At 36.3% G+C, this 27,003-nt stretch overlaps 1 protein-coding gene across 1 annotated transcript; it reads left to right on the top strand.

Moving 5' to 3' along the window:
* Window positions 1-1,303: 1,303 nt before the first annotated feature.
* Window positions 1,304-26,148, top strand: LOC753902. The gene is made up of 6 exons (XM_030998112.1): window positions 1,304-1,451; window positions 6,538-6,687; window positions 9,227-9,379; window positions 10,786-10,836; window positions 23,105-23,212; window positions 25,677-26,148. Exons 1-6 carry the CDS (start codon window positions 1,425-1,427, stop codon window positions 25,737-25,739), a joined length of 552 nt encoding a protein of 183 aa, XP_030853972.1. The 5' UTR covers window positions 1,304-1,424; the 3' UTR covers window positions 25,740-26,148.
* Window positions 26,149-27,003: the final 855 nt, after the last annotated feature.

Consider the following 27,003-nt stretch of genomic DNA (forward strand, 5'->3'; position numbering starts at 1 on the left):
AAAGTGCATTTCACTTTGATTTAATCGTGTCAATATTTTTTTCTCTCTTTTTCTAAATATCGGATGGCCTTTTTGATACCGTACTCTTTTGTGAATTGTTTGTATATGTAGTAATATATATAATTAATTATTAATGACTAGTATGACTTTTACATTTTTCTTATAAGATGTCATTGTTAATCATTTTACCTGCAGCTGCCCAAGTGGAAAAAACAAACAATGAAAACAATCGGAGAAGTATCTTTAAAAAAAACCAACCTAGGGCGATTTTAAAAGCCATGTGCATCACCTATTGAAGTGTGTCAATATGACAAGGAAATATCACAATAATCCAAAAATAATAATATATAGGAAATACAAAAGTGAAATTGCCGTTGATTGTTTGGAATTCTTTGCGGTCGTGCTAATATTGTTTTTCTATTTCTTTTATTGTAAATAATTAGTGACTTTTGTGAAACTGATAGTAAAATGTTTTGTGTCAGATCGTTTGTAGCAAATCTAGCGTATATTAAATGAATAAATGATGTGCACGAGTAACATTTCCTTGTATGATTGAATAATTGTTGCGCTTCTTATCCTGCAGCTACCTAAGTAATACAATTAAACATATGAACAGAAAGAATCGGTGGAAGAAAGAAAGATTGAAAACAGGATTAGATAAAGAAACAAATAATCATACAAAATAATAAATCAGATTAATAATCTCAGAAACGTCAATGCACTGAAATGCAATTTGTAATGGGTTTAACGGACAGATTCCCTTTGGATATATCGGATATCTATTTATCTTTAGAGTACCGTTATCATTGAGTTAAGGCTAATTCCCTTAATTAGGAATACCTCACTGCAAGATGAAGAAATTGTCTCCGAACTAACAATAATGATGGATGGGCGGGTCAGGAGAGGGAAGAGAAAAAGGGAGAGAAAGAGAGGGGGAGAGAGAGAGAATAGAAGAGAGAGAGAGGGGGAGGGAGAGAGAGAAAGAGAGTAAGAGAGAGAGAGAGAGAGAGAGACGGACAGACACAGACAGACACAGAGACAGAGAGTCAAGGTGGGGGAGGGGGGGGGGGCGTAAATGACAGAAGCAGTCCGATGTCCGCCCTTTTCCTGAGCTGTACGCGCATTATCAATGAAAATGTAATCACTGCTGTTTGTCACGTCATAATAGCAACGCGCTTAACGGTGCAGCGCGTTTCTATGGTATCTGCGCATGTGCACAAAGCCTGCTTGCATATGCCAGTATACAGAAAGTATTGTACAGATCGACAAAGCATGAAAGACCATCTTCTACATACACCACTCTGTTAAAAGCAATATATAAAATAATACGGGTACTTCATTTTGAGGATCTACTAGATTTATCGGACAGTTCAATATTCAGCGAGAGAAAAACAACCGACCTTCCAATCATTTCAAAGCTATGCATGGGACGAAAACGTAAAAGAAAGAAGGTATTCTGATCATCAATCATTTTGTGTTATATATACCTATTATTAGCAACGAGCGTCTTAAATAGATCAATTTGTAATTTAGTTTTTAGACTTTTAGGTAGTCAGAAAGGGAAAGAAACATAACGTACCGTGGATAGTGGGTTCGATGATTCTTCTCTGATTAAGCATAAAACAAGATCAGGGTTTAATTATTCGATACATCATCCGAATATAGACTCTTTACATACTTTGTATTTTTTGTTACTAAACTATTTATTCATGAAATTGCCCATATCTTTTAAGCTTCATCTATAATTCAGTATCTATCTCCTTTGTTATATGTGTTATACTAGTATCCTCGTTATATCTCTGACTATCTTTTGGCTACAAATAGAGAAGGGCCTTTTGATGATCGACTTTGATTTCAAAACTAGGGAGTGGAGAATGTGCATAATTGGGTACGACAAACACGAGTCCAATGATCATGTTGGTGATAATTATCTGTAAAGCGCTTATAAACACGTCTATGTATGAAGCGCTACAGAAACCCATACATTGGATTAATTTCAAGTTCTTAGGGGGAAGGGTTGAGCAGCCCCTACCCCCCCCCCCAAACCCCCATTGGTGGCGTACCTCATTTTTCATGAGCGCAGTATGTATGGTGTAATTCTATATAGGACTGACCGAGACGAAGTTTGCGCTCGAGAAGTGCGGATCATTCTCACTCATATAACCATGGACCTCACTGGTACGCCTGAGGTATCACAAACACCATGAACACGGTCGGTTGAACAACGAACATGGTCACTAGTTCGTGCTTGACCGTCCAATGTTATTTTCAGTGTAACCATGGTAATGAATTTGGTTATTCATGAGGTCAAGACACTAGTGGCTGTCCATGTAATTCAAAATGCTTTTTAGTAGTGTAATAATATTAATAATAACAATAATAATAATACATTATTATTATTTCATATGCTTAGATTTACAGTTAAGATGTACTTTCAGTATAATAATTGTAGTATGACCCACTTTTACGCCTTTTTAGTCGATCGTAGTATTCGGAGGTGCATGACGGATGAAAGAAGAACATAAACGAACCAAATTGGCTACAGCATTCTAACATCGCGTTGAATAATAGATAATATGGACTTTTAGATTTGCACAACGACAACGTGGATTGCTACGGTCGACGTCCTTTTAATGCACTGCCTTCAATGAACGTCACACGCATCAGTCCACGCAAATTAATCTAAAAGTCCCTATTGAGGAGCATGTCAATAAGACCAATTCAGATGTATGTTACAAAACTTTTCATGTATATTCATATGATATTATTCAGATGAAAGGAAAAAAACTCTGTGGGTTCTTCTTCTCACTAGGCATTGGCATTAACGTCGCATATAATGAGGAGGGGGGGGGGGTATGATGTGTGCATCTGCCTAAAATGACAAAATATTCTGTTGGCGATTCATGTAACCATATCTCTACTTGTACTCAATTACTATGGCCTTGCGCGCTCGGGTTAAGAACAACGCCTCTCCGCCCCCCCCCCCCCCCCCCTCCTCCCGCCCATAGATAAGTGTCCTTTGTTTAACACTTAACGAGTCCTGTGACGTTATAACACCTTTGTGAGTGACCCCTCTGTTTTAAGTTGGCTCGAGTTTCGAGAAGAATAAACTTCATTCAAGGATGTTGTAATATAATTATAGCCCGTGGAGATGTGAGTACAAGTATTAGCTGTATAGACAAACGCGTCGTAGGAAAATAGAGATCTCTCCTTAGAGAATTCATTTTCAAAATGGGATCCGTACCAGGAGGACGCCATGGCTTACACACAAAAGAGGTAAGACTTAAGTTTTCAATTCCAAGTTTAAGTTTGTAATATACAGTATATCCCTTTCAAATTTGTTGATGTACCCTTTAAAGGTACCATGTTCCATTTTCAGGCCCAAAAAATGAAAAGGTTAAATTTCAACGGCATTTGAAAGACAATACTAATTTAGAATTAGTTGTCGAATCGACTTAGGAGCTATAGAGCCAGTAAGTACTAGTCTGATTTTTCAGATCATTGCACCGAAAGGTCGTACGTTTTATGCTGCGCAAAGAGTCAATCAGGTTAATTTTGGTCATTACAAAAAGTGGGCTATTGATGTAGACAACTGCTCATGTACCCTTTACAGCTCATTTTATTTATGTTATTACCAAAGATGAAAAAAGGCCAGTCACTCACTCAATAGTGGCTGAAAGTGAAGGCTAGCAAGTAAACATGTTTCCTTGCATAATTTGAATATTAGGATACTGCTAACGTTTACATTTCACAGATAGGACATACATAACATATTCATAATTCCTGTAAATTTCTACAAAATTTGACGTTGGCTGCAAAAGGGACATAGTATCTTTAACCTACACTGTACTCGTATTGATGGTCGTAAAGGTAGGTCAACTGATCAACATTTTACAATGAAAATAAAACTTATATGGGTTGGAAAAGTTTATACATTTTATAGTTGAAAATTAAATTTGCAATGCCCAATTCGTGTAATGGAATAGGTGAGGTAAAGTTTAAAAAAAAACGTAATTTTCTCGTTTCATTTTGTATTCTTTGTGTATTTACGAAATGGGAAAGAGCCACAAGCACCCGTTGCATTTTTTTTTTTTTTTTTGTGGGGGGGGGGGGGGGGCTGAGGAAGGTGGTGGGGATGGGGGTTGCTGGGGGTAAGAAGATTCCTTTATATTGTCGCATTCGCAGTCGGATCACATAGTCGTTGGACTTTCAATATACAACCTTACTTTAATATACTAATAGCTTTTGATTAGGAACTGAAATATGAATCATATGATTATTCAAACTATATACTATTATATTACTTACCAATAAAGGAGTTTATGAGGAGATTACCTTAATCTTTGCAATGATTAAGGATTCAATCGTCGGAAGAAATTCAAAAGCTCGAGTCTTTAGTAGGTTTTACGAGGACAATGGATTAAATCAATAATCTGTAAAATAGTTTTATCTATGGAAGGAAATTGGTTTGCTACTTTGCTTAATCATTTACTTTAGAGAAATAGAAATTGAATATTATACATGTTAATTGTAAGGCTTATCTTGAGATTGCTTGTCAGTTGTTGAGATGAATGCTAATAATCGCCAGTCAAGAAACTCATCTTATTCTGGATATGTCAGATCAATTAGATGCTTTTCATAGGATAAATTACAAACAAATAAATAAATACACAAGCAAACAAACAAACAGGCCAACATAAAGATGGTGACTTCCTTTTTGTCAAGGTGTGATCATTTTTTTTCTTCTCTAAATGAAAAGGATGGTGTGATTTTTACACACTGCAGATTTTACAGCATGCAGACATTTAGACAGTAGGGAAAATTGTGCTAATGACAAAAGTCATATAAAAGCACAAATTTGGAGAGGCACGAGTGACTCGGGGGAAGAGTCTCACGTTGCTTTTAGCACCAACAATTTTACTCCAAAATTATCATCTGAAAAACAAAGAATAATTGTGAATGTCAAAGCTCACTTTTTAAAATTTCTTTTCAGGTTTCTTAAAATCGTGCTGTTGTATGTTTCGTACCAGATAATATCGATTGTAGGAGATAGATGTATAGATTGATGGGGGCGGGAAGGAGGACGGGTGTATTTCGTACCAAACTATTTCCTACTATAATTTTTATCATAAAAAGTATCATGTATGTATTATGTGAATTCCGATTCTTCATATTTTCTATACTTCAGGAATCTTTGCATCGCGCTGTGGGGTATTTTGTATACCAGATAACATCCAATGCAGAGGAGGCTGTTGTGTGCCGCTAGCTACACGGAGCTCACTACCTCATGCAACATTATTATTAATGATATCATCAGAACTTGGGAAATAGGTGTTGTTTCCGTTTCAACTCTTAATCTTTTCCATCGTTTTTATCCAGGACTTTGTATAAGGTTGTGGAGAATGCAAGACCTATTTTGTATCAACATTTTTGACATTTGTCGTCAGAAGGAAATCGGGGAAATATATAAGAATCAAATTTCCATTTTTAACATTTTCTATCGTTATCTAGGATCCTCCAGATTATCTTTTCATCGATTGCCCCCGCCATCTGGAACAAACTCCCACCCATATTCAAAATGCCCCATCCATTGAATCATTCAAAACCCACCTTTTTAATCATTTATAGTTTACCGGAGGCGCACACAAGTATATTTCATTCAACTCAATTGTATTGTATTGCATTGTATAGTAATAGTTCATGTTATTTTGTTGCTTTTAAGGTATTGAACATGTTGAATAATTCAAGTTAGACAGTACCACCTGTGCGCTTAGAAACGTCTGTATAAAGCGCCCTATAAATGTAATTATTATTATTATTATTATTATTATTATTATTATTATTATTATTATTATTATTATTATTATTATTATTATTATTATTATTATTATTATTATTATTATTATGTACTAACATTTCACCAAATCAACATCAGAAAATAGATGTGAAATTCAATTCATGATCATCTCTCTTGATCCCAGTAAACCGCCGAATCATGCAGGGGTACATGTAAATGTGAAATCTTAAAGGTATAGACCAAGAATGGGCCAAAATTTGTATCATTTTGATGATTCCACAACCTTGCAGTACACACCAATACTTATATGCTAGATGATCAACCTTTTCCGATCGATTCCACAACGTTTCTTTCACAATGCAATCGCATGACCAGGTGGGTTTTTCACAAAGATTTTAAGTCTAACTTAACTCCAAGTTGGACTTAAATATTATGGAGAGCCATTTGTAGCCTTATAATGAAATATATTCAAAAGCAAAAATTCAAGTATTTTAGACTTTTCATAAATTCCACATCAAGAACATGAAATCTCCCATGATAATAGAAAATATGAATGATTCGAATCAACATTTTATGCCGTTTAAAATAACTTTTACAAAATATTTTCAAGGATGCTAATGGCTTTCCATCATTGTTAAGTCCAACTTAGTATCTTTGTGAAACACCCCCCCCCCCCCAAAAAAAAAAAAAAAAAAAAAATGGTCTATACCTTTAAGGATATTTCGTTGTTCTCCATGCAGAATTCTTCGGATCGTGCTACGGTATATTTCGTACCAGACAACGTCCGCTGCAGGAGGAGGCTGTGGAGACTAATGGGCGGCGAGACGGTAGACCTCACTAGCGCCCGCTACATGGACGCACTGGCGGAGAAAGTACTACAGGAATATGAGGTATTGTTAACTTTATAACAAAGAAAGAAAGAAAGAGACAAACAAACAAGCACAAAATTTGTTTTAAATTATTTATTTTACATTACTTCATTTTACACAAACAATTCAGTTGGAAACCAGATAGCCTATATTTTTTTTATTGTCCTGGTTTTCATTAATCCTCTCTTATCAAAGTGATAATGCTTTTGTTGACTATGCTGACATCTTGACAAGATTGCATATTATGCGCTCCTTATCCCTCCCCCCCCCCCCAAAAAAAAAAAAACGGTGAATGTAAAATGTTTTCTTCTTCCCAAGATGGATCCAAATTTGTTATACTCCTCCTCTTCTCCTTCTTCCTCTTCTCCTCCTTCTTCTTCTTCTTACTGTTTTTCTGTTTTGATATTAGGGGGTTAATAACGCAATATTAGTTTGCCATGAAAATGCGATTTGTAGAATGAACCAAGGCCACTTGTAATCATTTGCCCAAGACGCAGTAGTTCCCAAAGATGAATTCATATCAAAGCGCTAATAAAAAAAATACAACATGAATAAAAACATGACAAAACAAAACTGTTGGCAAAATCAGACACTAGATTTTACATGTCAATGATAATAACAACAACAACAACAACATCAACAGCAACAACAATAGGAAGAAATACGTTTTGATAATGAATAAGACAAGGCGTAATGAAACGAAGGTTCTATATAGGGAGGAGGAGGAGGAGTAAATGGAGAATAATTAACCGGAAACAAAATATATATGTTTTCCTTTTAAATATAAGGAATAGTGATCGGAAATACCCGTCCCCCCATCTAATCAAGATAATGCTCAGGCCTTAGGGTATGGCGGGCTTCTTTGTCATCTGAAGGCCGTACGAAATCTTTTATAATGACTTCTCATCCTATACATATTTATGCTTTGTGATATCTTATTTGTATTCATTGTCATTACCCTAAATAAACCCCTTGCTTTGCAAAACGTACTGTTTGCATAAAAGGCATTCATTAAATTGAAAGACACAAATCCATCTCAAAATCATATTCTCGATATTACCATTAAAAACAAAAAGAGGTTGTAGCAGAAGATTTAACTTTCTTTCGATGCACGAATCCAGACATTCGCGAGATACGCCTACGTACATTTTTTTAAATTTCCCCCGATGAATTACTACTATCTATTTTGATATATTACCCCATTTCTCAATACGTCCCAGAAAGAAACAAAAACGAAACCCGAAAATTAACTGATATTGTAACCTACTATGAGGTAAATTAATATCTACTTTCTATTTTGATGTGAAACAAAAGACGAAACCCCCAAATAAAGGGATATTGTTAACAAACTATGAGCTGTACAAATATGACTCATTTCTTTCCATGAAGTAGAAGTAATATGCTTTCAAAATGATTGATCACATTAATCCATACGCGCTTTACCAAAATAACATTTTAAATTGTCATGTCAAAATCCATTTGCGCCAGATTTGGATAAAACAGTAAACATAGTTGAATACGTTAGTAGCACACGGGAACATGACAGAACAGGACCTGAAGGAAATATAAACTTTAAAACCGAATGTTGAGATTATTTTCATGTACTTTTGTTTAACAACAAGGGCAAGATTAATGTCATCGTCATAAACTAAAGGATAGTGGTGATAATTAATATCGATGGTGAGGGTAAAGGAGCGTATTTTGTACTTAAATGTGTTATTTATTTATTTATTTATTTATTCAGTTTTATTTAAAAAACAGGGTAGTCTTTTCAGTGCCAGAGGCCTGCTTTACAAAAGAGCCCTGTACATACAAAGATTTACAAAAAAATCGCAATAATATTGTTATGAACATTTATTTCTTATGTTTCAACTTTTAAAAAGAGCAACGAGCCTATTTATTTTAGTTACTGCTTATTTAAATGCACATGCATGTACATAATCACACAAGGGAAATTTTGCCTAATTATCTTTTAAAGCTTACATTTCCCTAGCGTCATGACCGCATGAGATTATGTGATGTCTTTACTGTGTTACCAAAATATGGCACAAATGGACTTTGACATAATTATGCCATTTAAAAAAAATGTTGTTCGGTAAAGCGTGTATGGATTAATGAAATCAGAGTATCATTTCTTCTCTCTCTCTCTCTCTCTCTCTCTCTCTCTCTCTCTCTCTTTCTCTATCTTTCTCTTCTTGACTCTCAATGCCCATCTCTCTCTTTTTCCCTCCTCCTGCATGTAACCCACTACTCCCTAATCTGTCTGCCCCTCATTTCACAACTCTCTCATTCCAATTGACTGTCTCTCTCTTTCTTTCTTCGTTCACCAATCATCTCTTTTCTTCTCAACTCTCTCTTTGCCTCTCTCCTTTCATTTTCTCTATATCTTCTGAATCTTTCTCCCCCCCCCCTCTCTCTCTCTCTCTCTCTCTCCCTCTCTCTTGCTCTTTCGCTGTCATAATCATAACTTTCTGCCACGTCACCTTCATTCGTATCAATCACCCTCTTACTTTGTTCTCTTCCTCCATCCATGATCTCTTGATCCATCTTGCTCCTGCAGGAGAAGCTAATCGAGCGGGAGCGGGAGCTAGCTCAGAACGAGATCCGACGGGAGCGGGATCTCATGATCCGAGGCTTGATCCCTGACCCCGACGAACACAAGAAGCACCAGCCCAGGCGGGGAACCTGGGGCTCCCTTCGGAGGCACAGAGTGGTAGGCCAACCCATAGAAGATTGCTAACGTGCTTTGCATGGGCGGAAATGTTGGGGGGGGGGTGAAAATGACTGTACAACAGATTTCTGTGACAACTAAGCTAATGCTACGGTCACAAAGGTTCGTACGAACGATAATTTCGTACGAATCTCACTGTTTTTCCATTGTCTTCCCGAATTTCCATTGTCTGAAAATCGTTTTTACGGCGTTCGTAGCAGTTCGTAATGGCATTTGTGACCGAGGCTTAATATGAATGAATGAATGAATGAGTGAACGAACAAACGAACGAACGAATTAATTAATAAATCGGTAAATGAATGAATTGATAGATATATAAATAATTCCCTAAATAAACAAATAAATATTATAAACACGTTCTCTGATAATTAACAAAAGCAAAAAGGGTCATCAAATTTTGTTGGTGCCTTTTTACTTTAAAAAAATCCCTGTTATGATTGTTTTTAGTGTTTTTGTTTTTTTGTAGGAAGAGGGAGGAAGTAAAAGGCAACAACAACAAACCGTGCGGAAAATTATATACATTGTCGCCCCCCTCCGCCCCCTCCCCTTTCCAAATCTGGTGCGAACGCGTATCCCCGTTCCCTGGGGAGATCAACCCATTAACGTACGGGTAAAGGGCTAAATATATTACATCTTTATAAAAGAAGGTACACATCAGTCACAAAAAGAGTGGTTGTTTAACATAGTAGCTAAAATGCCGAATGAACAAATTCCAAAGGTTAAAGCCATCAGTTCTCATGAGAAAGGATATCAGTCTCACTGTTCCAGCTAATTGGCGACTCTGTATAACACAATTACCACTTAAACTTATGATCACTTAAACAAATTGTCTGATAATTTGCATTGACAACACTATAAGGAATAGAATACGAGCCCTAAAGGAACCATGTTGTTGTTGTTGTTGTTGAGAGTCGTTAAGTTGAAGCTGATTAACTTTGCTAATGGAATAGCATTTGAATGATGTGACTTGAATTAATTCTGAATCGTGTATTATGTATAGATTGTATTTAACTGGACAAGCAAAATCTGAAAATAACGACGAAAGGGGAAAGGGGGAAAAAAGAAGAAGAACTGCTTTGAAGTCGCATACACAAGAGTAATACTTGTGTATACATAACTCCCGTCACACAGGAGGCGTCATTTGATTGATGGAGGCTTGCCTCAATAACTTTTGCGCTTATTGACGCACAGGTGAAGATAACATCGTCTATATAAAAGTGAATGCAAAAAGCAAAGCGTGCAGTGTTTGCAATATTGCTGACGTACAGGTTTAATGCCTTCGCATGCTTTATTAGCGCAGGCAATGACGCAATCAAAATGACGCATAGGGTGCACAGGGCATGAATCATCGTTTCTTTACGTTCATCACTTCTTTGTTCTTTATACAGAGGACTAAGAAGGAGCCGTCAAGTGGAAGGCCCCCACATCCAAACGAAAATGTAAGTTCATTAAGTTCATTAAAACAGTGTACTATTTATAATTCACTCAAACATCCCGTCCATGCAGTAAGTCCCATGATTTATGAGGCGCCAAGTGTTAACTTTAAACCCCAGTAAATGTGTCTTCTGTCTATGGGGGAAAATGTCGGTTTGCATTTGATAGATCGGTTGTTTTTAATAATGTCGAGCCGAAATATTACTACAGAAGATAATTATTGAGTGGGTACAATTCAGTCCGTTTTTTTTAAATATAACCCGACTATTTTTAAGATAAAAAGATTGAGTAATCGGGGTGCGGTTTATTAATCAAAGTTGAACGAAGATATTGGTAAAAACCAGCACGGCCACAGCCCACGATATCCATAAGTGAATGCTTCATTTGATTAATTATCCACCCACTACGCCCCACAAATCTTTAAGGTCAAAAGACTACAAGATAATAAAGGTGGCATTGCCAATCGCTGTTTTTTTTATTTTTTAAAAAAAGTTTAAATACACAAACAAAGAATGAAGAAAACGTAACATATAAGTCAAATTCCAGCTCTATCTAAGGATGTCAACCACATGACATTATCAGGAATATAAAAACCTCGAAAAAAACTTTGAACTGGCTCAGATATAATTTCCTGTACGTGGAAGCCATATTAAAGCCCCACTGTCCTACTTGTAGCTACTTGCTCCATCTATATAGAAAACTTCCCCAATCGGTGCATGTTGGTCCCCCATGATCCTCTTTTTCTTATGTTAGTTGAGAGCTGAGTTAATGAGATAGCCACCTGTCAGTGACCTCGCTGTGTGGTCTTATCCCTTCTGGCCCAGTACTATTGACGGTCTTTAAACAAAGATGTTGGTAACGATTTCTCAGGTGATCTTCGGCTTGCTTCCGCATCAGAAAGCCCCCACACACCAAAAAAAAAAAAACCAAACCAAACACGAAAAAAGCATATTGAATGTTCCACATTTCGGGCCACTGAAATAATATTTTCTGCTTTTTAAGATGGGACTTGTTATTAAAAGTACAACAAAATTTAAATCTAAATTGGTAAGATTTGTTTCAAATAATTTATACGACTTCATGTACTATGTTTTCCAACTGGAATTTCGCGACAGATGTTGTTCATAGAATAAAATGAGCCGAACTGAGAATGAATAATCACTTATATATTTGTTTTTAATTAACTTGTTAATTCTCTTCTTGTAATACGCATGTTAAAGAGAGATTGAGAAGATAGCTCATTTTCTTAAAGGAACTTGTGAACATTGTTCAGATGAGAGTAAATGGTTCAATGCTAGATGTACAATGAAAGATAATCTGAAAGTTTGAGTGAAAACTGACCATTATTAATGATAACAATTGGGAAAAACTGATCTGATCGATTCCACAATTCTCCTAACTATTTCATTACAATTTAATTATACATTTTAGATTAATGTTCCTCACAAAGCAATGAATTGGCTCTACATGTATATACCATTCCAGACATTTAAGTGTTGAAAGATTTTTAAAAGCCTGTCTTATGTCTTATTTCATGGAAAATTTCATAAATGGTTGGGAGAATTTACTGTTAGGTGGCGTCGCACAGTGACGCCTTCAAAGAAAACCATTAATATCTTTGTGGTTTGAGATTTTTTTTCAGGATTTTTGGCATGTTAGAGGGTAGTACAGTAGAAGGAATATAATAAGTAGTATTTCATACAAAAATTACACAGTTTTTCCATCAACCTTCAACAATGCTACTGAGCAGTGGCGTACGCAGGATTTTTTTCAAGGGGGGGGGGGGGGGGTTAAAATCGGGCCAAAAATTTCGCAACGACTTAGCCAGCCGCTGAATAAGCGGGGGGGGGGGGGGGTAGGAGGACACTTTTTTTTGGTCTCCAAGCTTGAAAATTTGACATTCTGTTCCGTTGGGGGGGGGGTAAGGTCACCGTTTTTAGGTCAGCCATTAGTATAATTTTATTTTATTTTTATTTTAAAAAAAACTCTAAAGGGAGGGGGAGGTTCCAAAAAAAACATGCACAAAACATACACATAAAAAAAAACTCAAGGGGGGGGGGGTGGTTAACCCCAAAACCTCCCCCCCCCCCCCCCCTGCGTACGCGCCTGCTACTGAGTCACTTTAGAGGGGAGTGCCCTTTTGAGTTTACGTAGGGATAACCCCTTGTTGTGAAAACTTGTAGACGTGAGTGGCACAGTGCCCTAAGGGTGTTGACATCTCTTGCCCTGCCTTTACAGATTCTCCATTTCCTAAATTAGTGACAGTGTACTTTAGTAATATCATAAACGAAGCTGAATATCGTAGACTAAATATAAGTGATTTCTTGTTAGGAGGAGCATGACAGCTAATGAATGAGGAAGAAAGATAAGGAAACAGAGGCAGTATAGTCTTATACATGTAGCATATACCTATTCTCATATGAGTTAAGCTCTTCAGCGAACGTGATATAGAGCAATTTTTAATAATGATAATAATGATGATGATAATTATAATAATAATAATACGAATTATATTAATAATAATAATAATAAAAGTAATAATAACGATAATGATAATAAAACTAATGATAAAATTAATAATAAGTAATAGTAAGAATAATGATAATGATGATAATACTAACGATATTAATAATAATATGAATAATGATCATAATGATAATGATCTTAATTAATGGTAATGACGATAGTAATGATAATAATATGCCGTTCTTGTATAGCGCATAGCACATTAAAATATAACGTGTCTATGCACTTTGGAAATCATTACCAAAGCTTTTAGCTCAAGCAACCGATAGCGCTCTGCACATGCAATGGATACATTCTAACGGGTACCCACTTGCTGCACCAAGGCCCTGTTTCATAACACTGCCACAGATCTATGACAAATCTGCTCTCAGCCAATCAAATGCAAGGATTTCAGTAGCTTACTGCAATTATCGTACCACAGATCTATGACAATTCTGCTCTCAGCCAATCAAATGCAAGGATTTCAGTAGCTTACTGCAATTATCGTACCACAGATCTATGACAATTCTGCTCTCAGCCAATCAAATGCAAGGATTTCAGTAGCTTACTGCAATTACCGTACCACAGATCTATGACAAATCTGCTCTCAGCCAATCAAATGCAAGGATTTCAGTAGCTTATAGCAATTATCGTAACTTGTTATTGATAAAAAGTTGTATGTTAAACAGGCCCCTGGTTCGAGTGTGGCAAATGTAGATATACATGTACGTCACACCAAAGGACGTTATTGCTTTGGTAGGGATTCGTACTAATCTAAGCCATTTCCTCTACGTATTTCCATTACCAGAAAACAACTTGTCCCCGCTAATTGTGTATAATATAATATTTTGATATTTTGTTTACGCCAATTATTGATGCCTTATCCTTTTCATAATCTCAATAAAAAGAGTATTATAGGCCCTACAGCGGTAAATAATTTAAAAATAATATTTTCGATAAAGTGAACATTATCAATTTCCTCTGTGTGCATTATCCATTTCCTCCGCAATCTGCATGTAGATAGCTTCATTAAAACTTGGCATAATTATTTAGATTGAACTTTGTTGAAGTTATGCTATTGTAGTTTATACCCTATTTCAGGGCCTCTCAAAGTCCGGACGGCAGGGCATGTCAATCCGGACCGCCCGCGGGAGGCTCTATCTTTTTATTAATATATTTTTTTTAAACTGTAAACATTCTCCTTAGATCAGATATAGACTTCAAACAAGCCCTAAGTGGCGCGTGGAGGGGGCGCAAACAATGCAAAAGATAGCGCAAAAAAAGGAAAAAGTAGAATTGGATCCACGATTCTTATTGCCAAACCGAAAGGTAAATTGTATGAGAAATAGACTTTTCCAATGTTTAAGATAAGAATATTGTGCAAGGTTCGGACGTTTGTTTCCTTATATGTGTTGCTTCAACTGGATCTCGCATCTTCGAGCCCCAATATAAAGATAGCTTTATAAATAGCGTTTGTTGAAAGGTTAGAAAATATTATATTCTCATCGGTTTGCTCCTTATTGCGTCTCAATATACCCCAGTGTAAAAATTAACATTTGGGAGAGTTTAGCACTTGGAAGAAATCTAAATCTTAAATCCTGTTACCTTGCTAACTTCTGGGACCTTGTTAAGTTCTCCAGAGAGTTCGTTCTGCCCCAGTTAAAGAAGAAGTGAATAGAGAGCCGCTTATGTCCTGGGGGTGCTACATATAATAAAGCTGTTCGTAAAGTTATGCATGACTTTACGAACAACTTGTATATGAAGTGCCAGATAGGATGCCCAAAGTTTGTTCTGATATTTCCAATAACCTCAATTAAATTATGGCAAAAAATATACTTTGCATACAAAATGTTTGTTATAATAAGAATGTTAAACTACACCTGGACAGTTCAACTTTAGTTGATACAGTTGATAATGATTGAGTATCCCATTTGGCTTTTCATATAAAAGTCGTTCGCAAAGTCATGCGTAACTTTACGAACAGCTTCGTGAAACACCCCCAGAATATGTATTCATGCTTCAAGGTGCCGGAATAAACTATGTTTTTTGCATCTTGGCTAATTCATTTTGATGATGAAACAACATTCTAAGGAAACCAAACAGTCCATTTTGTTCGCTCGCTTCGTTAGCTCACACAAACGAAAATCCGGATGCTTGTGGGAAACTGGATAAAGATGTAATATTTTTACAATAATGGAAGTGTATTTTTTTTTTTGCGGTTGCTTCGCTTGCTTGTACAGTCAATTATAATATGACTTTACATGTATGGAAATGATTGATTACGTCAAGTAATTTTACCCATTGTTTCGGACCTTGTAGCTTTCATGGAAATCACATCAGGGCCATGTTTCATAAAACTTGTTATCAATAACAAGTTACAATAACTGTTATAAGCTACTGAAATTATTGCTTTTGATTGGCTGAAAGAAATTTTGTTATAGCATTCAAGCACTTGTTATTGATAACAAGTTTGATGAAACTGGGGCCTGGACCGTCTAGGAAAAAGTTTGAGAACCCCTGCCCTCCTTCCTTTGAGCGAGGAATACCTTGCCCTTCCGTCTATCCTTTAAAAAACGTACCCATTGTTAAAGTGATTTTACTCATCCTTGATCTATCTAACATGACAATTGTGTGTAATGCCATTTATCTTCCTATTTTTGACTATGGTGATATAATATAAGGAACAGCCTGTGCTAAATATGCCAACTCTTTACAGAAACTTCAAAACAGGGAACGTCAAACCATACTTGGAATAAGTCCCTACAGTCATGTGTCATTCAGGGAATTACATGCTTGCTGACGCTTAGGTTGGACATCTTTTTCAACTAGACGTTATCTAAATACTATGGTTTTTAAGGCTTTAAATGATCTTACTCCTCCGTATTTAAAATTTTGCTTCCAATATTGTATGCCTCAGTCACACCTTTGCGTATTTGGCTTGCGTATTGCTGCGTATTTATGGCAAGCCGTTTTAACATTTATTCCTCTTGATATCAAGAAATGATTTTCTGTTGTAAAGCAATGGTCATTCTTGAAATCAAGAAATAGGAATAAATGATAAACGGGCTTGCCATAAATACGCAGCAATACGCAAGCCAAATACGCAAAGGTGTGACTGAGGCATTAAGGTCTCATGAAACTTATCGTTGGCAAAACCCAGAACAGATTATTGTAAATGTACGTTCTCTTTATACAGAGGTGCTATTCAATAGGCCATTTTCGTAAAGTAACCAAATTTATACAACACCTACGTGGATCCTTGTCATTTGATTGGACGATTGTTGGTCACATGATATTCAATAGATGGTATATTGCACGGTCGTGCATTTTTGGTTATATGCGCCGTGCATTTTTGGTTATATGCAGACTGCGTATCTCTCTGCTGCATGTGCGCGCGCGTATCCCTGCGTGTATCTGACGCGAAGGCAATCTGCATGTAACTGAGAAGGCTTGACTCGAACTGTAATTTATCTTTATAAGGAGTAAAGCATAATTTGTTGATTAACGTTCTATTAGGTCTTCTTCGATGTTGTATAAAACAAATAATGAATGTTTTTCATTCGTTTAATAGTGCAAATATTTTCATTCGTTGAAAGATTAACGTTAATTCTATTCAACTCGGCTGACGCCTCGTTGAATAGAATGTTAATCTTTCAACTCATGAACATATTCGCACTATTGAACTCATAACCATTCATTATTTGTATAGTAATGCACAAGTCTTTGTGAAGTGCCTCAATACAAATTATTTCATTCACCTGAAAAGGATAATAGTATTTCAATAGTCAGAATGCAAACTGCATATTAAGTGTTGCTAGGTAGGTCAAGCCATAATGTTTGTCCTATATACCTGGCAATAACTAATGTATGCAGCTCGAATTCTGTCTAATGAAATACTATTATTCTTATCAGGCGAATGAAATAATTTGTATTGAGGCACTTCACAAAGACATATGCATTAACTTTGGTTACACTACGAAAATGACCTATTCAATAATCTCCCCGCAAATCTAAAACTCCCATAGTCTTAAAGTATTTTCAAAAAGGCAAATTGCCATCGTCCCTGATTACATGTAAGCTGTTAATTGTATTTATGATATATATATATATATATATATATATATATATATATATATATATATATATATGGTCAAGTTTTCGTCACTACACAATATATATTTAAAATTATAATAAACATCTTGGAAGAACAATCTTGTCTCTATAACTTGACTGAACTGGGTGTCCTTCCGACTACATTATTGTCTTCTTTTTTAAAATGATCATTTTTGTTTAAATGTCTATTTATATTATGTTGTAAATGTTCTGTATATATATCATGTTTTTATCCTGAATTCGGAGAATAAATTAATCAGAAAAATTATAAAAAATCCGGTATTCTATCCCGATTTCGTACGCAGTATCAAAATGGGACTTTTGGGTGTTAGCGCCTCTTTAATATCGAATATTTTCATCCTTATTATGATAATTGTAATAATAATGATAATACTGATAATAATAATGATAAAGATAATGAAAATTATGATTGTAATATTAAAAATAATAATACCAATAGTTATGATAATATGAATAGTAATAATAATAAAGAATCATCTTTATCATCACCAAAATCACCATCATTACTATTTTTATTTTCATTATTATTATTATTATTATTATTATTATTATTATTATTATTATTATTATTATTATGTACCATTTATTATCATATTAATTACTGACAGCGTTAAATTAAAATATCACTTTGACAATCCGCCTCTGGTATACTCGTTCTCATTTAAACAAAGATATCTATTAGCCTCTGTCTCCTTAAAGGCAGGCCAAAACTCAATAGTTAGAATGGAAGACGATTTGGAGCATATCCAACAAAGAAAATGTTATTTTTTCTGACGTTCCCTAATTTATATTATATCCGGAAAGTAATGACAGTAGTACGGAAATCTGTTCTTATCGGAGTAATCCGTTCTTCAAAACAAGGGAAACGCTCTCGGCGGTCTCGCCTGCGTTACGCAATTCGATATGATGAAAAATTGAGGTTGGAACATTATTTATAGGCAGGGTGGCCCATTAGCAGACCTAAAAAATGAAATCCTCTGAATATAATCAGTATTTTGAAGTGAATATTGACCAAGAATCATCAGAAGAATATTTACTATTAATTGTACCAGGATCGATAACTTGAATGAAATATGAACAAATTATTTTTTTAATAATTATTTCTTAATTCTCATATTAAGTTGTGAAAACATAATTCAAGTCTACTGACCAAAAATGACCTTTGACCTTGTGACCTGGAATTTGTGATACTTGATAACCCTTCGGTACAAGTTTCATGGACTAAGAACTTATACTTTAAAAATTAAATCAAAAATTCAAAAACTTAACCTTAGGTTAAGTTTTCGATGATCATACCACAACATAGTCCAAGTCTGTTGACCTGAAATTACCTTTGACCTTGACTTTGTGACCTGAAATTCTACTCACATGATTGGGGACACTTGATGACCGTATAGTTCAAGTTTCATTGACTAGGAACTTTCACTTTCAAAATTATATTAAAAATTGTTGACGCCGCCGCCGCCGCCGCCGCCGCCGTCGTCACCGGAAAAGCGGCGCCTATGTCTCGTTTTTTGCTACGCAGGCGAGACAAAAACGAGTTAAAATCAATAAAATCCGAAATCATCCCTTCTCTCTTTCTTAGCACAAACACCGCTCATCATTAAATGAATAATTTTAAGGATTTCATATCGATATTTAGTCAGTAAAGCCTACGAGATGGACACGGAATTATAATTAGTTTGTATACTTCTGCATGACACTTAGTGTTATGTTCCCACATTTTATACAGTTGATTTTTAGTATATGAAACAGTAAACAGTAAAAATGCTTTCTTGGACAGGCAAAGAAAATCGGTAACATTTACAGAAATACACAGATAATGTTGACTCTTTCGGGTTTCTAATGCAAAAAAGAAGATTGCTTTTCTAATATTTCATGATGGATTTTATTTTTTTATTTATTTATTTTTTTTTTTTTGGGGGGGGGGGGGGGGTTGGCTACGCAAATATATATACAGTTATAATACAGATATTTTTATGCAAAATAGATAATATCCACTGATTTAAATCAACTTGTAATAACACAAGGATGTTCCCATCTTAAGTTCAACTGCTACACGGATGCGTGGCGTACATGTATGTATGCGATAAGGAAATGTAGAATAACAAATTATGAAATTAGTCACTTCCATCTATAAGATGATCGGAAAGCCTTTCAAGAAATGTTCAAGGGCAATAGCCTCTTGTATCGCCTGTAGAATCGTGTTCACATTTTCCGCAAGAAGACGCACAATGCTATCGACAATGCCTTGCTTGGTTTCTTAAAAATCGAATGTGTTTTCATAACCATCACTTCAAAAGTAAGTTAAACCAGCTGAACCTGCTATGTGTAATAAGAAATGTAACGTTCTATTTTTTTCTCCTCAAGTACATGTATTACCAAGTATTTTCAAATGTTAATTTAAACTATGCATGGAGAAGCTGCTAGCGTTTGAAATAAAAAATAAAAAATGAAAAAAGGGGAAAACCAATTTCCTTTAATTTGTACGCTTGAAGCGCCATATTTTTAGGAGGGGCGAAAATAGTTTATCATCAATCCAATCTGTTGAGTGCATGTTTTTTTTCTTTAGGCACTATCAACAAGAACAAAAAACCTGTGTTAAAACAAAAATTAGATATTTTTGATGATTACAAATGAAAAACTATTGTGTTTGACATTTTTGTTCATTATATTTGCTTTTAGTTGTCTATATATATAAACATGTTTTATATGCACAACTGCAAATATATGAGAGTGAATGTGCGTTTCTTGAAAGAACAAAAAGTCGACATCATTTAAGTAGCGCTGACATTCTAAACTAGCTTATTTTTTTGCAATCAATACATTCACTGCCACTAACGTACTGGTGGGGGTGCTTGGGGGGCGCCAGCCCCCCCAAATAAAATTGAACCATGACTTATTTTCAATTCCATATATAAGTGATGTATAAATGTTCGTGATATCACATGATTTTCAACAAAATGCGCGTTTCTCCATTTCTGTTGCAAACTGACACATTCCCAAATGGCCAGGAAGAGCATATGTTTTTTATAGTCACTAGGGGCCGTGGCCACTTACAGTAACACTAGTAAAAAAAAACTCCTTTACAGAAGCAACTGTGACAAGCACTGCCGGGCGTTCCATACTTACATTATGCAACACTGCACAAGTACCGTTGAGGGGCCCAGCGGGGAAATTGAATTCAGACAAGATTAAGAGTAGTGCACGGTACAACGAATCGTCTTCTTTCTCTAATAATTTAATGAAACGGCAAAGCTTCCGCGCTTCGGCGGGGGTGGGGGGGGGGGGGGGCAACTGAAATCAGACTAGGATTAAAAGTCGAGAACGGTACAACGAATCGTCTTCCTTCTTTATAATTTAATGAAGTGTCAAAGCTTCCGCGCTTTGCGCGAGAGGGGGGGAAACTGAATTCAAACAAGAACACGATACAACGAATCGTCTTCTTTCTCTGATTATTTAATGAAACGTTAAAGTTTCCGCGCTTCGCGCGGGATGGGCGAATATGAATTCAGACAAGGATTAAGAGTAAAAGTTTAATGAAACGGCAGAGTTTCCGCGCTTCGCGCGAGATGGGCAAAAATGAATTCAGACAAGAATTAAGAGTCGAAACCGGTACAATGAATCGTCTTCTTTCTCTGATAATTTAATGAAGTGTCAAAGCTTCCGCGCTTCGCGCGGGAGGGGGGGGGGGCGGGGGAACTGAATTCAGACAAGCCTAAACACGATACAACGAATCGTCTTCTTTCTGTAATAATTTAATGAAACGTGAAAGCTTCCGCGCTTCGCGCGGGATGGGCGAAAAAAATTCAGACAAGGATTAAGAGTAATGATTAATTGAAACGCAAAAGCTTCCGCGCTTCGCGCGAGATGGGCGAAAATGAATTCAGACAAGGATTAAGAGTAATAATTTAATGATACCTGAAAGCTTCCGCGCTTCGCGCGGGATGGGCGAAAATGAATTCAGACAAGGATTAAGAGTAATGATTTATTGAAACGCAAAAGCTTCCGCGCTTCGCGCGGGATGGGCGAAAATGAATTCAGAGTCAGACAAGGATTAAAGGTAATAATTTATTGAAACGTCAAAACTGCCGCGCTTCGGGTTTATAGGGTTAAATTTGTTGACATTTGGACATGGCATTAATATATTTGTCGGTAATTGGTTGCTCGGTTTGTCGGTAATCGGTGGCCTCTACACACTCCCCACTCCCCCACTGACAAAGATCTAGCGACGGCCCTGATAACGACACAGTTTATACACTCGAGAAAAATTTTGCAAGTACTTCTGATGAAGTACCGGACCACCGTCTTTGTGCATTGTGCGGCATCAAAGCATAATTTTACAACGTCTCAAGACGTGGCAGATCACTTTTCTCTAACTTCTAACTAATCAGAAGGCCTCGTTTTTTTCCAGGAAGTGCCGGTGGACATTAATGCGCCAATTGTGGTTCTCAAATTGCAAAAGATCCCTACTCTTGGAAGGGGTAGGAGAAAGCAATTTTACGTCATATTACTCCAGGAAGTGCCTGAAAATGCGTCTAATTTGGTTCTAAAATTGCAAATGCTTCTTACTCTGCTTCGGGGGCTCCGCCCCTTGACCCCCGCCGGGGCTTTGCCCCTAGACCCCACTTTGCGAAACCTTCAGCGGGGCCTGCATGTAAGAGTGGGGTGCTGCGGATTTTTTTTGTCAGCCCCCCCAAACGTTTTTGCTCATTACGCCACTGTTCACTGCCATATACTGTCATTAAATTCCACTTCCATGTTGCGTGTATTGCCTGGAGAGGAGAGGTTCTGTCTAGAATCTGATAAAAATCAATTATTTACAAATCCCTTTGGGGAAAGTTTGATAGGATTGGAAAGAATGGGACCCCAAATTCCTTCATCAATTTCCACTCTCCATGCAAGATCTATTAAACATTGACACGACCTCTAGGCTAAGATTAGCTAACAAAATATATTCATTGAAATCATCCGCGTAAGAAAAACAATAAGAATGTGGTAACCATGGGGAAATTTAATTATCTCTGGATAAATAAGTCTCCCTTTTGGCAGATATGCTCCGTTGGCCTTTACCTCCCCTAATCCCGGTATCTTTCCTTTCACTATCATCGAATTTATAATATACATAATACATATATATATATATATATATATATATATATGTTCAACAATATAATAATATAGGCAATTTGGTACAAAATTTAAGATTTTAATGGAAATGCCCGAAGGTTCTTTCGTTGTTGCTGCATGCAGCGTGTTACTTCCAAATCCTGAAATAATCATACAAAATAGATCAATGACGCTTTCGTTAATCTTTATAGTGTGGGGGTAGCCCCCTCCTCCCCTTTGTAAAACATTATCCGTTTACAATCTCGGCTGATTCATATAGTTTGTATGATATCAGTATCTATATATTTTTGATGTGTTTAGAGAGAGAGAGAGAGAGAGAGAGAGAGAGAGAGCGAGAGGGAGAGAGATCTTTGAAAAAATTCAAAAGGGGAGGAGAGCGACTGGAAACTTCGATAGAGCTACGCACTATAATTCAATTTTTTCTTTTCCTACAATATACATATCCGTATACGACAGTTTCTAGTGCATGATTTTGAATGATTTGAATGATTTCAATGATTTCAGATGCCAGAGGGCCTTTCAAGCTACCAACAAAAGATCTTCTGCTCTTCAAACTTCCGCGACTTCACGGATGACATGGGTCCTGTCTCGCCCAGTGCGGGGACGAGTTCTGTAAGTATGATAATTTAGGAAGTGACGGTTCATAGAGAGTAATGATGATCTGTTTGTAAAATTGGTAATCACGTTTTCGCCGAGCTGCCATTTCAAGGCGTTCCTTATTTTATTCCACTCTGCTTATTATTCTTTTCATATTCCATTATTATCGTAGAAGATCCACCTTAAGGCGATCTATTTCCGGGTTTTAGCTAACGTCCTTGGCCTGAACGGTTATCTATTTTTTTTCCTTTTGATATTCCCATGACTAGTCTCTCTCTCTCCCTCCCTCCCTCTTTCTTTTACAAGGCACATTACATGTTAAAGATAAAGTTGAGTTCAGGTAAAAATGAAAAACAATCTGCGAGCTTTTTCCTCCTTCTTATTCATGAACGCTTTGATATCATAAAGGCCACAACGCCTCGCAAAGGGGTTGCTTTTTCAGTGCTATCATGATTTCTTTCAAAAAGATAGAGTGGTAGATTCAAAATTTGGACCAACTTTTCACACCATGAGTGTATAGTACCATATACATTAAAGTCTCAATAACTTCCACATTGTTTCTTTCATAATCTAATAGCATGACCACCTCTTTCAATCCAATGTAAAAGGGGTATATGATTTCGAAAATTATATAAAATTCAGAAGGTCATACATACAGGACAGCGTTTTCACCATTCCGCAACATAATCTCTATAATTTCTCATCATTCCATTTTCTATAAGCAGATTTAAACAACATACCGCGTATAAAGAGACTATATCCTGTCTAGTAATCGGTAACTTTCTATTATTCATAAAACCATTCCAGCGAAAACTTAACCAATACAGGACAGAATCAACTCTAATCCTTCTGGATATATTTCTCGATCTCGGATATAACAAATAATGATTTAAACTCTAGGCTAGGATAAGGAGACCAAAATTCATTAAAAGAACGGACAGAAGAAATCACATGCATTGAGAAATATGTCATCTGTTACCATGGCGATATATCATTTCCTGTGCCTAAATATCTGTTTAAAGTTAAAGTGCTTATACAGATTTTGTTTGTTAGACCTTGGGATATAAAGATTTTGATTGTCAGACTATGGGATTTGATTAGGCAACTGATGTCCTGCTTCCATCTTTTTCTCCCCCCCCCCCTCAAGCACAACACAAACATGCGCACCCCTACATACCCACACGCACGCACTCACACACACACACGTCATACCAAAGAATACAATGTCAGTCGAGTTTGGTCAAATCACCTGCAATATGCTATTCAAGAATTTAAGATCAACTCCGTACGGACAATTGAGCCACCTTTTCGCTGTCATTTTCAAACCAAAAAAAAACCCCATTGAGATGTAGTCTGCTGAGAGACAGAAGACCGTAACTCAACACTCCCATCTATGTTACCATGGTTACAGAATAATGAGTAATGCCGGAGTTAACAAGCGATATCTCTTCGGAAAAGACTTTATGAAGAGAGATGGCAAGAGCTATCAGATTGCACCACTAATATCTCTACAAATTAATGTTATCGTTATTTGTCCTATTCTGGCAGAATGTAATGATTATTTTACAATAACAAGGTTTTATGCCTACATTAGTTTGATGGGTCTTTAAGAATAGTTTGAATGAATGACTAATTTGTATCTGCAAGAATATATTGGCTCAAAACCGATCTCTTTGTATCAATAACGATCAACATTTAAATATGAAAGGATTCTCATGAGGAGCATTTGGGTGTATTTTCTTCTCTCCCCTAAACATTTTGTCCCCTTTTTTTCTCAATATCACTTCTTTTTATTTCCCACTTTCTTACATGATTCTCTTTTCCTCCTCTCGCCTTTGTCCTTCTCTCTGTTTTTTTTTCCACCTCCATCTCCTTGCTTCTCTCCCACAGTTCTCTCTCATTGTCTCTTTTCTCCTTTCTTTCCTTCAGCTCTCTCCTCATGAATCTCCTCTCTCTTCCCTCTGATTTTTCTCCTTCTCCCTTCTCTCGCCTCCATTCCCTCCGTCTCTCTCTCTCTGTCTCCTCCCTCGTTGTTAGTGTGTCCATATCTCCTTCTCTGTATGTTCATTATTTATAAAATACCCCTTTGTAATCCACGTTATTCACCGTTTTTACATGTATTTATCATTTCTTCCCCCTCTCTCCTTCAATCTCTCTCTCTGTCTGTCTCTTTATCTTTATCTCTCTCTCTCTCTCTCCCTCTCTCTCTCTCTCCTCTCTCTCTCTCTCTCTCTCTCTCTCTCTCTATCGTGCTTTCTTTATTTATCTCTAACTATGTGTCTCTGTCTCTTTGTCTCTCTCTCTCTCTCTGTTTCGTTTTATCCCCCTCTCTCTCTCTCTCTCTCTCTCTGTCTCTCTCCGTCTCTTTCTCTCACTCTCTCTCTCTATCTGTCTCGCTCGCTCTCTGTTTCTCTCTCTCTCTCTCGCTCTCTCTCTCTCTCTCACTCTCTCTCTTTCACATCTTTCCTTGACCTTTCAGGAATCACCAAAATCTAGACGGGCTTCACGCCTTGGGACGAAATCAAGATCTTCAAGAAATTAATATATACAACAAATCTTATCATTTCAGAATGAAATTGTAAAATGCATAATTCAATCGTTTGCATTCATTTATATGATTTTTTTAGAGCTATTTGTAACAATAAAAATGATAATAAGGGTTCTTGTTTAGCGCTCATATCCGTCAGACTTGACACTCCTGGCGCTCTACATAAAACATTTTCATTTTGATTGAACTATTATGTCAAGTTCTTGTTGATATTTTAATATTTATATAGAGTTTATTGATGTTACAAAAAAGCCCTCATGAAATTGCAACAATTATTCTCCAATGAAGGTTTACAGTGTGAGGTAATAGTGTAAAGTGTATATATAATTGTAAGATTGTCATAGATGGAGACCTTGGCAAATTTGTCAATACGATATCTAAAAAATAAACAATGATAAATGCACCTAACCTAGTGTTTCACTTATTCTTTAGTCTACTTTTCCTATCTCATTTTAGGTCTAAATATATTCAACTGATATTTCAGAGCATGGATATTATGTGTCGGGTAGTTTATCCATGTTCCGAGTAAGAAAATACTGTTGATGTACATTTTTTTAAAACTTAGCATATTTAGTTGGCATATTTATGGAATTTTCTTCTTCAAATTAGTGCATGTATGCACAAATAGTACTGAATATTTAGTTCTAGCGTGTAAATCTTTACTGTTCTATCAAATGAGATGGAGGGGAAAAAAAGTGTTTCATTCCTTATTTGGGTTGCATGTTGCTGTACCAATTCAACGCTTTAATTAATTCGTTTATCCCAGATCATGAAGTTACTCTACAGCTGACAAGATACTTGCGCTGAACAAAGTAGATCGTAATGTTCCCGAACATAAAATTAGTTACGCCCGTCTACTTTCTATTTACGGAGGACAAGCCACAAATGAACTTTAAGAAAAACACGACTATCTCATATCCATCTTCTCGCACACACATTCAAACACACAGGTTAAGTAAATACTTATCCACTCTTAAAGAGATAGTTGAGTTCTGTTTTCAGACCGAAATTGCCTTCAAAGTGCATGGTTATTGCTCTTATTCTTATCTATGACATTTCTAGTGCCCTTTGAGGACGTAAAAATGCTATGAAGGTAATTTTAGACCCCAAAATATGTGAAATTTAGCCAATACGATCATACCAATTTAGCTCCACTTTCAAAAAAATACATTGACCGTTAATTAATCAATTAATTAATAATAACAATACATGGGCCGGCTGGTTGGGCTTAATATAACAAACACGAAAAAGCCACACA

The sequence above is a fragment of the Strongylocentrotus purpuratus genome, unplaced genomic scaffold, assembly GCF_000002235.5.
Source record: "Strongylocentrotus purpuratus isolate Spur 01 unplaced genomic scaffold, Spur_5.0 spur5_scaffold_4, whole genome shotgun sequence".
NCBI classification, from domain to species: Eukaryota; Metazoa; Echinodermata; class Echinoidea; order Camarodonta; family Strongylocentrotidae; genus Strongylocentrotus; species Strongylocentrotus purpuratus.

What these genes read in the sequence shown, in the direction of transcription:
- LOC753902 (XM_030998112.1), top strand. Translation starts at nt 1,425, where the DNA reads ATGGGACGAAAACGTAAAAGAAAGAAG. An exon ending in GAAAACGTAAAAGAAAGAAG is followed by an intron (nt 1,452 to 6,537) that starts GTATTCTGATCA and finishes TTCTCCATGCAG; the next exon opens with AATTCTTCGGATCGTGCTAC. An exon ending in CCAGTGCGGGGACGAGTTCT is followed by an intron (nt 23,213 to 25,676) that starts GTAAGTATGATA and finishes TTGACCTTTCAG; the next exon opens with GAATCACCAAAATCTAGACG.